This window comes from Scleropages formosus, chromosome 21, assembly GCF_900964775.1.
Source record: "Scleropages formosus chromosome 21, fSclFor1.1, whole genome shotgun sequence".
NCBI classification, from domain to species: Eukaryota; Metazoa; Chordata; class Actinopteri; order Osteoglossiformes; family Osteoglossidae; genus Scleropages; species Scleropages formosus.
In genome coordinates this window covers 3,448,387-3,462,297 of record NC_041826.1, presented here as the reverse complement: position 1 = coordinate 3,462,297, position 13,911 = coordinate 3,448,387, and the positions used below count along the sequence as shown (strand labels likewise).

General features: G+C 39.6%; 1 protein-coding gene across 5 annotated transcripts in view; it reads right to left on the bottom strand.

Annotated features, from left to right (window-relative positions):
• Positions 1 to 13,911, bottom strand: part of LOC108924287 (low-density lipoprotein receptor-related protein 1B-like) — a 368,874-nt gene that overhangs the window by 56,680 nt on the left and 298,283 nt on the right. For all 5 annotated transcript variants that reach the window (XM_018735562.2, XM_029247286.1, XM_029247287.1 and 2 more), the window contains 9 exons: positions 11,894 to 12,077; positions 11,652 to 11,737; positions 8,158 to 8,280; positions 5,982 to 6,163; positions 4,634 to 4,833; positions 3,716 to 3,904; positions 3,404 to 3,552; positions 2,341 to 2,434; positions 1,075 to 1,191 (listed from right to left, as the gene is read on the bottom strand). In XM_018735562.2, coding sequence (XP_018591078.2) covers positions 1,075 to 1,191; positions 2,341 to 2,434; positions 3,404 to 3,552; positions 3,716 to 3,904; positions 4,634 to 4,833; positions 5,982 to 6,163; positions 8,158 to 8,280; positions 11,652 to 11,737; positions 11,894 to 12,077 — 1,324 coding nt within the window. The remainder of the gene's footprint in view (positions 1 to 1,074; positions 1,192 to 2,340; positions 2,435 to 3,403; positions 3,553 to 3,715; positions 3,905 to 4,633; positions 4,834 to 5,981; positions 6,164 to 8,157; positions 8,281 to 11,651; positions 11,738 to 11,893; positions 12,078 to 13,911) is intronic.

The window sequence follows — 13,911 nt, the reverse complement described above, 5'->3', positions numbered from 1 at the left end:
AGACTGAAAGGGGAGGGGACACACCCAGGATGGAACTTCAGTCCACCGCTAGGAACCCCAAGCAGGGCATGAACCCCAGATCAGCCATGCAGCAGGTAACGGCAAAACCCACCCCCCTCCATACTAATCCCATAATTGTTATTAAATTTCTATTATTTTAAAATTAATAACAGGTCGTGTATTTACCAAATAACTTCAGTGTGTTTTCATTCCTGGAGTACCCTGAGTGAAGTACGATCAATATTCATAGTATAAAGAGTTTCAGAATCATACAAAAGTTACTTGGACAAGAGCTGCTAAGTGGTTATTGATGGGAGCTCAATTTTATGCAAAAGGGGATTGGCAGGAATATAATGTAAGCTTCAACTGGCCAATTCTAGAGCAGATACTGCAATATTCTAAGCATTTCCAGTGAATTCTTGTTTTTGGTTTGTCAAAGTTAGGTAAAGGTATTGATTCATGCATGCCCTGAGAATAGTTACAAGACAAAAAGTGGGATGCCTCATAACACTAACATTTCTGTAATCCCTTCTGTCCTTGGAGAGCAGTTATTGATTGCCTGAGATGTTGCTACGCAGTTATGAATCAGATTACTACTTTCAAGAGAATGCTCTAAAGAAAGGACTATGAAAAGGTTCGACATAAAGCATAGTCAGCTTTTCTATATACTGTATAGTTTCCTATACATATACTATGACAACATGAAATAAAAGAAGCACTTCAAATCAGTTTTTTGCATCATCAAAAGTACTGAAGATACTGCAGTACTCCATATTCAGAAAAATACTGAGGATGGAGCAAAATATAATAATTGTACACAGAGAAAGTCAGACTGCTTCAGTTTCAGTAATTGATAGTGTCAGTAAGAAAGAAATAAGCAAAAGAATCTATCAAAACTTTCTTCCCTCAATAGTGTCCCCAAAATCGAAAATTCAGGCAGCAGAGATCAAACCATTGTTCTCTCTTATTTTCACTAAATTGAAATTTTTGCTGTGAAAGGCTCTCCTAAAAAATATCTGTAAACTGATGGAGCAAAATTTCAGGCGTTAAGATCTACAAAAGGAGGTTCCTCACCGCAATTGGCTTCATCAGAATTGTCTCCGCAATCATTTTCCCCATCGCAGATGAAAGGTGGCAGAGCACAGAGGCCAGTTCCACACTGGAATCGTCCTGGCTGGCACTTAAATTCCGCTGTAAACAGGGTTTGAGAAGACATTAAAATTATGTGAAATCTAGCACTTAGGGCCCTCAGGAACCCCCACATGACTCTGTTTGTCTTGGCTAAGAGACATACAGGTCATTCATTATGGTATAAGTGGAGAAAGAAATGAGGGGTGGCCTATCGGTCCGATACGGCTCCGTGGTTTTGTCATGCATAGTGATTATACTTGGCTGACCGAAAATCAGCGCATCGGCACTGTCATTATAACGTGGGTGATGAAGTGTTCCTCAGCAAAGCTTTCCTCCGCTTTTAATAAACATTCATTATCCAGATCTCTTCTGTCGTCAAAATGACGTTGATTGTCTCCGATTTACTTTGGGAAAAAATTTTAATGTGAAACGCATAGTTTGTGGATTGATGTTATTGCTTACTCTGCCATGTAACAATGGCAGTGATGGACACATTTTGTTATTTCGCACAGATTTGTTGCAGTTTTTTTTTTTTTTTTGAGTTTTGACTAAAAGTCAGTTGTATCCCAAGAAAATGTTAAAGTTTCCTTTGTACAACAAAAAGGACTTTGAGTCACCTTTCTCTTTAACATCATTTCACAGAAATCACACAACTTAGAATTTTACGGATGAAACATAAGACCTACCATGGAGTTTACATTTACATTTACAGAAACTGAAAGCATACGTCTGTCAATCTTTCCTGCACTTCTGATCCATTATAGGTATTCTTGGCATGAACTCAGAATTTGGAGCTATTTCATATCTGTCTTGAAGTGATTTTCACCTTCAAAATTCCAAAACCACACTGAACACATACGACATACATTTCATAAACCACTGTATTCCACAATCTATTTATTTCTTCACCTTTTCTTTATAAAACTATGCACTATGTAAAACTTGTACTACTTTTATACTAGGTAAGTACATACCCACAACTTTTTTCTTTTGTCAGCATTTAAAACTATGCAGTTGGTGGAGACATTAACACCTCATCCTCTTACCTCAAAAATATATTTGGGTGTGTTTCTGTATAAATACATATTTATATGTATGTGCACACATGTTGTGCAATCTTGCAATTCTCCAAAGGAATGTTGTTAGAATTATCTCACCTTCACATCCCAATGTAAATATATTGTGAAGTTACTAAGATTTAAAACTCACGACAGTCTGCAGGCTCATCAGATCCATCCCCACAGTCATCCACGGTGTCACACTTCCACCAGAAGGGAATACACTCATCCGTCCCACAGCGAAACTGCAGAATAGTAAGAGCACTAGTTAGGCAATCTCTGGCTCATTCCAGTTAACACAAAGCCTCAAGATACTCCCAGGGAGAAATCAAATATGCAGGGGCTTAACTAGGAGTCCAATCCCTTAAGAAATCACATACTACATAATGTGGAGTGAAGTTTTCACCCTTCAAAGTTTTTGAGTTTCAGGTGCAAATTACTTTTTGTTTTTTTGGAACAAATAAACAAATGCAATTGCACAATGGTGAGCATACGTTGTATCAGCTTTGAATCTGAACAAGGTCATCTGTAAGCACAGTCATCCTAAATTACAGTCAGGTTGCTCTACTCCAATAACATGGTCAGTAGGCAATATCAGCTAATGGATGTTTCGGATGTGTTATGTTCCATGGTACTTCATTTAGTCTTAATAGCTTTTGACAAAAGAAAACATCCATTTTGCTCATCAGGCAAAACTTTACATTGTTCTCACCAACAGCACCAGGTTTTTCTTCAGCAAAAATCAATGTTCTTGATATCCACTACTATATATATATAATGGGGGGTGCGGTGGCACAGTGGGTTGGACCGCGGTCCTGCTGTCCGGTGGGTCTGGGGTTCGAGTCCCGCTTGGGGTGCCTTGCGACGGACTGGCGTCCCGTCCTGGGTGTGTCCCCTCCCCCTCCGGCCTTGCGCCCTGTGTTACCGGGTAGGCTCCGGTTCCCCTGTGACCCCGTATGGGACAAGCGGTTCTGAAAGTGTGTGTGTGTGTGTAAAAAAGTATTTGGTTCTGTTATGAAGCTTTGAAACATTACACTGCAAAAAAGGTAGTGGGATGTGAAGTTCCTTTAATGTTAGCTTGCAACGGTTAAAGCACTTACACACACGCCAGGTTTCAAATGTAGTATTTGACATGAAAAGTGAGCAACGTCTCATTTTTACTATATCACAATGTTGTTACCCACATCTCTACTGTTCCCTTTTCCAAACCTCACCTGACTGGCTGTGCAGTTGGAGAGGCAGGTCTTATTGTCAGAGGCAAGGTAAAAGTTGGTGGGGCAGGCACACCTGTAGCTGCTACCTGGGGACAGGAGGCACAGGTGGCTGCAGCCTCCGTTGGTCACCTGACACTGATGCTTGGGTACTGGACAGGTGGAGAGAAGAGAACACAATGACACAAACCTCACTCCAGTGCAATACCCTAAAGCCCATGTCTTCCTACTGAGGATAATTAACCCAGAGCCACAGGTCTTCACGTCCCGCCTTAGTGATACTTCAAAAAAGACATAACATAGGGAGGTAATTACCGTCAGGCTGACGAAAAGGGTGGTACACCTTTACTCCTGTGATGGCCTGCCATGAGCTCAGAAGCTCCTCTCTTTTGTCCCCTGAGGTTTTGTGGGCACGGTTGAGGGACTTGGATTTCCCATCAGTCCAATAGATGTAGTCCTCGAATAACGTCAGCCCCATCACACTGCGGACCTCTCCATTTGCCACTGGAATAGAAATTCGACTATTGCGTATATCATCAAACAACACTCAGCAAATAACCGCAGTGACAATGCGAAAGGCTTGCTTTTTCCTTTTTTTTTGTTGGTAGTACATAGCTAAAAGAAAACATTAAGACAGCTGGAGAAATTTTCATGTGACTGTTTAAGAGAGGAGAAAAAATACTTCTAATGAGCACCTTAGCTCATATGCAGAATAAATTAAATACCAAAAATGTCAAACAAATTACAATCAGCATTGTGAAGAATAAAACCTTTAGTTGTAATATGCCATAAGCGGAACTATGCTTCAAATGAACTAGTCTTTCAGCATACATTTGGCTTTTAAATCAGTAGGGTACAGAATTCCTTTCAGAACACGATTGTACATAACCAGATACACCTGAAAATAAATTTCATAGAACAGTGGGAACACTTTTTTTTAATTGATGTTTCTAATGACTCAGGATCCCATAAATGAAGCAGGCAGCATTTAACTGAGGAGGAGGAGGGTACTGTCATTAGCTTTGGCTGTTGTTTGCTCTATTTCCCAGAAATAAGGCCCAACAAGGTTTATTGTGAAGGGAAATACGACAAAACAGCAGAAACCAGCACACATTGGCTGTCGTGGGATTTAATTACACAAGCACAAAGAGCTTATTGACTTACAGTACATATTTTAAGAGACACAGCCACAGGGCCCTTGGCAATGGATAATTAAAGTGCCTCGCCGTTTACCCTTGTGTCTTTGTGAGCCATCCATGTTCACAAACAAGATGTGGTTCTCGTCAGCCCAGTAGAGTCTTTTGTTTGTGAAGTCAATGGTTAAGGCTGTTGGGCTGTATATTTCTTTGTCGACGATCACAACATGGTTGCTGCCGTCCATGCCGGCTCTCCCAATGTGGGGGTACTCACAGCAGTCAATCCAGAAGATATACCTGGTGTATTAAGGACAAAGCACTTTATAAACTTAACCAAGTTATCATTGCACCAGTACTGGAAATAGCTTTAGTAAGGTTTACTTGATCAGCATTACTTGACATGAATTATAACCTTCAGTATAATTACTAAATTTACTATTTACTTTATTTTACTAAATGTTCCAAGTGTGACAGTGAAAACACAATAGAACTACTAGCAGTGTTTGTAACATCAAGCCAGTGCAAAGATTCAGCAGCGGTGACAACTCATTTCATGGGGAAGTCACACAGTCCATATAGAGTACTGACTCTCATTGTGTTTAAGAAATGTGAAATATCTGGACTTTCCACACTGCAAGAAATCTGAGCTTAAAGTAGACATGGAAGCAAAATGCAGGATTATGTCAGACAGCACTTTTCCAATACTGAAATGGAGAGAAACTTGACCCAGGACAATATACAAACGTTAATGCTTTTGGCAGAAGCTGACACATCTGATATGCCAATATGTTGTGTGGTATGGGAATTATATCTTCAAAATTTGCCATTCAGCTAGTTAGCTCATTACTCTCAAGTTCAAGTCTTGAAAAGAAATCTACAACTATCATTTAGCTTACTGAATTACCTTTAAATTACACATATTCTGAGAGTAAATAAGTAATTAAAGACACATAAAATGTAAATTCTACTCTGGTAAACCAAACTGTGAAATTCAGTCAGTCATCAATGCCAGACAAGGTCAAGGCCAAGAAGAACAGAAGGGTCAGAATAGGCATTGCCATTCGAATTTTCAAGCATTAGAGAGAGGGTGTCATCCCTCATGCCAACCCACAACAATTGTAATGATAGGATGATAAGTTTATACATTGACCGGAAAGACTGAGTCAAGTATTTGATTAGGCAATTTAGTAAATTTTAAAATGGCATACATTAAGGGTATCAGTTCCCAAGAAAATGCAGAGATTCTAAGTTGTGAAATGGCACTTCTATGAAATATGAAATATCGATTTTATTATTATTATTATTATTATTATTATTATTATTATTATTATTATTATTATTATATACTTCTTTATCTCACTGGCTGGTCTGTTTTTCAGTTAAATATGGATAATCAGAAAATGTGCACACAGGACTCTTGGCGAATGTGCAGCAGTAAAGCATACCCTGTCTGGGCATCCAGGGCCAGGTCTCTGGGGCTTCGCAACCCTGAACTCAGGAGAATGGCTGGGTAGAGGCCATTGACCTTGGACACCTCCAGGGTCCTCCTCTCCATGTCACACCAGTAAAGGTTCTTCCCAATCCAGTCCACAGCCAGTGTGCTTGGAACTACTGTTCGGTGAATTACCTATGAGGTTTGGGGAAAGAATTATGTGAAAACAGAAACAGTTCACCCGTACAAACTGTGCTTTTTTACTTTTATCACTTCAAATATGAGTTCTGCATTGTAACGAATGTGTTGCCATACATAAAACGGTTGTTAAACACACATGGCTGACTGAACTCTAACATTTGGGAAAGGAAAATAAGAAGAAATTCAATCTAAAATGATTTCACAATATGTTAACAGCATGTTGTAGTTAGGGACAACACATTCTAATTGGTGGAACATTTAAAGGCAACTCCACAAATTAAGAAAAATTAGATCTGTGAGAATAGTAAAGGTGTGGAAAAATACTGCCTGTTTCCTCAAACATTAAATGAAAAAGGTTGACAAGAAATTGAATCTAATATGGACATAATAATTTATTTTGGCTGTTTAGGCAAACAAAACAAAAAATGGCATAAACATAGCACATGCCAGCTGGTAGATAGAACTGGGCCTTCAGAATAATACTTAATTCAAACAATGCTTAGCACAATCTGGTTTTAGGAATTATGGTACCCTTTAAAGTCTTTTATATTACCATTTAACAAGGTATATGCAGCAGATCTATAATTAAGTGTACTTTCGGAGGAAGGTTTTGCGTCACTATTGAATAATTTTTCTAAGGTAGCTCATTTGTTTCCGAGGTAAAGACAAACATGGAAATGCAGTTAGGACTATAGCCTTCTGATGGGGGGATGACCTTCTCATACTTGCCCCTTAGGTCTGTGGAAAGGGAAAGAATGTCACACAAACAAGTAACCCCCTTTGTGGTGGAAAATACACATATGGGCCCCTGTGCAATGCAACTGGCCACTGTGGGTGTTTGAGAAGAGGTTAGGGTAGGTGGAGGTTTGCAGCTACCCATTCTCCCCAGGTTTGGCTCCATTTATTGTTGGTGTAGCAGACTTTAGGTTTGTCAAAATGGTAAGATATCCATTGGTTTGTTTTGATTAATTATGAATGATACTTTAGAATGAATCAACATGGTATGTATTTCTAAAAAGGACATAAGGATCTCAGTAATCTGTATTATTACTCAACCTGTGAATGTCACAATATATGTATAATGATGACTGGTGATAAGAAGCTTTTCAGAATTAAATATCAAAAATTTGGTCACTAATACTTCATGTGTAATGCTTTAACCACAACCGGGGTCTTGGGGAACTATATTTATTTTAAACTGGTTTAGCTGTTACTGCTGGTTCTTCATAAATCAGAAAAGGTCTCTGGGATTAATGAAGCTTAATGAGCCATTTTGTCTCATGTAAGAGTCATGGAGCTGAGGGGTGCTTCAACACAAGAGCTTGCCCAGGGGTAATCACAGGACCCTCATGGGTGGCCAAGGGGTGAGGAAAGGGAATGTCTTCTTCTCTTGACAAAGATGATTTCCCAGAGCCCTACTGTCAGTCAACACAAAAGTAAAGCCCGAGGGAAACTAAACAAAATAAAACAAGAAAGCAATCACTTGCATGCATGATTACGGTCAGGACCCCCAGTATTCAAGGCTAATATTTGACACTGCTATCGTACCAAGTGCAAGTTTCTTGTAGGTTCCATGTTTCAAGTAATTTGAACACAATTTACTGAGAATTCATGAGCACTTGCTGAACTCGCATCATGTGTCACTAGCAAACAATTACATAACAATGGTGCATACTGTAAATATTGAATCCTTTACAGTAGGTACCAGGCACCCTCTACAGCCATCAACCTTTTAAGACATGGGGATTTGGCAGAGTCAAACTGTAGATACATGTTTAATTAGAGGTCTAAACTACCGGTGTAAACACCACTGGTATATTTCACAGTGTAATCCAGCTCTTTGAAAAAGCAGAGAGCTGTTGCTGAGCAGGACAGCAAAGAGGACTGATTTACAGCATCCTTGCAACCTGTAGCCAAACTTCAGAAATATTAAAATCCTTGTCTCTGCACGCTCACACGCTTGCATAGGACACAAGTGCCTGTTGTACCTTGAGGTCACTCCCATTCAGGCGCATTCGATTTATCCTTCGTCCACTAGGTCTGCTGGAGTCGATCCAGTATATAAACTCCTTCCTGTAGTCAAAGTCTATTGCAATAATGTTATTGAGGCCCTGTAGAGGAACAGAAGGAGATATTAGCAGCTTTATCAGCAGGCATGGCTAAATGCATCACTGATACTTCACACATGTTTATATTTGAGTTCCTCAGCTAGACATACTGCAAATATTACGCATATGACAAGCCTGCAAACTAGCAGCGTTCTGGGAATTTTGTGAATTAAAGTGAGCATTCATTTTTCAAGGAAAATAAAAACTGTGAAACAAGGATTTTATATTAAAGACATGCACATATATAAATACATTTATTTCAACATACATTTTACACAACTATTTTCAATTTGAGATTTCTCTTTTTTTTTTCAGAAATACAGCTAAATCCTAGCCTATAACTGACAACCGTAATAAAAAATAAGACAGATTTTTACTTAATTGAATGAATACCTTTCGCCCTCATCAAAATAAAGGTTCAGCAGGATAATCAAAACATTTTTAACACTCATTTTGACGTACATTCCCTAAGAATGTTGACATATGCAGAAGGAGCACATCCGAAATTTCAGTGCAGGCTGAAAGATATGTCACATGGGTTACAGGCAAAAGATGGCCTGATATCTTCATCACCCAAACAGGTCCTGAAAGGTCCTCCTGAAGGCTTTGCCACTGGAACAGTAAGATTTCTGGCATTGTGCAAGCCAGCAAGCCCACCCAAAGGCTGGAGAACTTGTTTACTCATTGCTGCAGAATAGGAACTACAAGGATAAGCAGCCTCTTGGATGAATGTCCACCAATTTCATTCCATGAGGACTAAAACAAAATTTTTAAAATGAGCAATTATTTAATGAAGAACTCACACTGACCACATCAGCTGAAGTAAAGTGGAATTCCATGCCAATAATGGCTTGCTATTTAAGAATTAGAATGCAAATCAAGTATTGCAAAGGACTAGGACTGGCCACCTCAGCTGTAGATCAAAGCAGTCCAAGACTTTGTGACAAAAACAAAACGTGCTTTTTGAGACGCCACTTCCAAATTGTGGAGAGAACACTCCATGGAAAATCACAATAAAATGATATCTTTCTTAATGTGATTGATAAACTTAATTACAGATCTACTTCAAGCATTTTCTGGTGTGATTTCTGCTCCCAGAGGCAGCAAAGTACAAGACAGATATCAAAGTGAATCGTTTAGGCACAACTATAAGCAAAATTCTTCATTATCCGTTCATTAATTCCAAGGGAGATTAAAGTGAGAGATTGCTGACAACACTGTGCAGCGAAGGGAGATTTAAAGTGACCGTTTTACAGCACTGCACATTCAGATCCATCCAAATGGAATTCCATCCCATTGTTCATTAGTTATTTGAAGAGCATTAGCTCCTACTGACTCAGATCCACATTAGCAGTCCTTTAATCTCATACAAAACCTGAACGCAAAGACAAATTTTACTGGGCCATTCATTGCTAAAAGAATAGCTTCTGTACTGCAAAGTGTAGATGGCAGGTAAAGACCAGTCAAGCTTGAGTGGGTTTCAAATAGACCATAAGTCGGACGGACTGTGCCGGATACACTGCTGTCTCCAAGCAATGGGCATCCCCTCTTACACAGCCAGATCCTAACAGTGAGGCCCCTGATCCCCAAATCCCTCATTTAGATGGAGTGGCATGTCGCCAGCCAGGTTACACCAGGCAGGGTGGCTTAATTAAAAACCTTTTTTTGTACTCCAAGCATTCCTGGTAGACAAGCACACAGCATGCCTAAACAATGAAGGGTGGTTTGGCATCCCTCGAGGGCTGCTTTGGCGAAGGGCGTATTGAGTCAGGGCAAATAAAAGAGCTGGCATTCTGCAGAGCATGCTGGCACAACAATTAATTTCCCACAATGCCAGCTTTCGGACATTAACAAAGCAGCCAGGAGCACAATATCGTTGCCTGTTCCCAGCAAATTGCTTCCTGTTTTGCCCTTAATAAACACAGATTAGATAATGCCATGTTTAAACATCCTAAAATGTGTTAAAAATCTGAACGGTCTTGTCCATTGGAAATGGAAATCACACAGATTCTTTGTTTAAGTGCAACAGCCATGATTTATGAATTAGGAAAAACAGTGAATGGTTCCTTTGTTGGGGTTTTCAAAGGCAATTGTTGGCAGTAATAGTTAACATGGTTATTGCTGCTGTGTCAGTATTCTGCGGTTGGGACCCAGCACTAAAGTGTATGACCACCTCAGGAAGAACATTATGTCGCATTAATGTTCAAGAACGCGGAACAACCAGGCAGAAGGTGGTGCAGTTATGAAAGAACCATACTTATGGCCTTAAAAGGCTTCCTATAAAGTCTCATTTAAAGAGGTGCTGTGGCCATAAAAGCTAAGTCTGCTGTTGAAAGAGTGGGTCAAAGGTTGTCAAACTGTAACATCTAAGACATTTGGATAATAGGATCTGATAATAAAATGACAAAAAAAATAAAAACTGGGGAGATCGAAAAATATCACTGAGAACGACAAGGGGAGCAAAAAGAATATACAGCAAAATGACAGTTTCTTTAAATGAACATTATTCATTTTAATAGTACACTGTAATCCGGATCGTGAGTCAGATATGGATGCATATTGCTGTAACTTCCAGACACGGATGTAAAGTATAATGACCCCACGTACAGAGTGTATTTATAAATGTAGGGTGTGAGCTGGAAAATACAAAGCAGGTGTGATATACATTTACGTTTATTCACTTAGCAGATGTTTTTCTCCAAAGCAACTTACAATGGATACTATGTGGTGTCACTAGCCCACACACCTTGTTCACCAAGGTGACTTACACTGCTAGATACACTACTTACAATGGACAGCCAACAGAAAGACTCAAAGAACAGGGCTAAAGAAACCAACGAGTAAGCTCGTGAGGCTATCAGAAGAAAGCTGTAGAGTGCTCATCAAGAATCCACAACCTTGGGTATGTTCTTTGTTCCTTTTATAGCTGGTGATTGTTGAGTATCAGATTATGAACAGGTTTGTGGGTTTGAATTGATGAGACAGAGTTATGCTTCCTTTCGCTGCAGGGGTTATTACCAAGTATCAAAGTATCATAGCATTTATGCAGCGGTTACGAAAATTACAGACTATCTTTTTATTATGTTATTTAGCATACCAAGGCACTGTTTGCAAAGACATCAGCTGGGGAGCAAAGCCACTGTCTGCATATGTTATCCACAATATTAAAATTCTGGATGAGTTGATGAGCAATACCTGCATAGTACCTCTCTTTTTTCCTAATGATGACATAATGATTACATAATTTCTGAGATTTATTTTCTATGGTGAAACAAGAGTTAGGAATGTGTAATCATTAACATATCCTTCCTCTTTACAGGGATACCCAAACATAAGTAGATCACTTGAAGATTTTGAGAATAATATATTTTTACCTGCTTCAGAATTGTGTAGTTTGAGCCATCAACACTAATTTTCCTTATTTCATGATGGTCGGATAATATTAAAAAAGGTTCTTCAGCTGGAGAAAAACAGAAAGAATTTAGCATATAGCCATATAACTTGAGTTAATACAGTATGTTCATGATTATATATTATATATAACCATATTTTTATGTAAGTATATAGATGTAACATGCAAGCACCTGTACCACACAAGAAACTCACAGAGGAGTACCTGAGAGAGACTTGCAGCTATGGGGGCTGTTTGCTGGGGCTTCGTAGCCATCTGCACACAAACACCTGTAGGACCCGTATGTGTTGATGCAAAGCTGGCTGCAAGGCAGGCTGGACGAACACTCATCAATGTCGACACACGTTTTCCCATCATCCTTCAGGCGGAATCCTGCCCAGCATTTGCACTAGATTCACAAACAAACAAATGATGGCTTTCAGTTTTGTCTGTTTACGTCACAAGACAATGACATCTAAGCAAAATGGCCATTCCATGTATTGTTTATCTACTCTTATGTTCACGGTGATTTTAAGGCATGTCCAGAAGGATCTATTTCAAAAGGTTACCTAGAACTGTTAGCATGTTATTTCTTCACTTTCTGTCTGCAAATGGACAACAGAACACAAATTCCACAGCATCATAGGCATTAAATAACCCTGAGACTACATCTGGGGTGAAAAAGAAACATATCTGTAGGTTAATGTAATTTTACTTATCAGTCTTTTTGGAAGTCTTAATTGGCACTTTCTCATATAAATTATAAGACTCTGTTACATTACTCTTATTATTTTAGCTAGACACCTGGAAATTCTTAATATTGAAAATACTTATTTTGATAAGTGTTTTGGAAAAGAACAATTAACAATTAGGAAAAACCTGTAAAAACAAACTTCTGCTATGAAAGAATTGTAAAATATGTTAGGGCTCCTCCCATGACAATGTCTACTAAATGACTTAGTGATGTAAATTCAGAGAGGTCTTCATCAGTGTGCTCTCTAGATCACCTCCCCTTGAGTCACCCTCCTTTATGAGATAAGAATAAATACACATCCACCTGCTTCTGGCAGCATCACACCATTAAAGCTACTTGCCCAGCCCCCTCGGAGATGCATTTGTGAGGGCGGGCAGGCAATCGTGCCAAGAGGGGTTTGGTGGCAGCCTGGGCACTGATTGATGCCATTCCTCTACTTTCTGACAGCTCAGAAAGAGAAGGCACTCAAACCTGACATCCTGAGCTTGGATGCAACCCCCCTCCTCCAATCACCGGCCCTAAACAGCTCCTCAAAAGTACTGCCCCGGAAGGCAGCAGCCCCTTCGATTTCAGCAGCCACTCATTTCGTTTGACAGCTGTCCTCCTCGTCTCTCAGACTCTGTAAAATCTCTTACATCAGCACACTGACACTGTTATCATACCCAGACTCTAGTGGATGGGGACACACGGAACTAGTGAACATGCCACAGGTCGACAGGGAAAACATCTACTTTTGTATTAACATGCCTCATGCAGGGCCAGTTTTATTTAAAATTTTGCTGCTTGTAATGTGGAAAAGAATTAATTTTCAAAAACCTGCTTAATAAAGAAACCATTTTATTAGATGATTGAAGATCTGCTGCCTTTTATATTATTTAAACATCCTAACATGCATTTGCACCCTATATGTTTGAAATGTTGGAACTTTGTAGGTAATGCTTTATAAGAAACATGCTGTCACTCTACACAGTAATTACAACATATCTCTAAAAGAAGTATAAATAGTATATATCCTTAACCAATGCAATTCTTTAAAATAAATTTAGTTTTCAGTCCATCTACAGTCATTAAAGTATACATTTGTGTTCTGCAGACATGTAATGTTCACATACCTGTTATCATAAATAATGCACACACACACACACACACACACACACAGTTTCAGAACCGCTTGTCCCATACGGGGTCACGGGGAACCGGAGCCTACCCGGTAACACAGGGCGCAAGGCCGGAGGGAGAGGGGACACACCCAGGACGGGACGCCAGTCCGTCGCAAGGCACCCCAAGCGGGACTCGAACCCCAGACCCACCGGAGAGCAGGACTGCGGTCCAACCCACTGCGCCACCGCGCCCCCCTCATAAATAATAATGAAAAATAATTTCATAAATAAAGTCAAGTAATGTATTTTTTTTTTAATTAGTATTTGAAAACATATTGTCACTTTTGGAAGCACGGTGGCGCTAGTGGTGATGCAAGATGTGGGTTCGG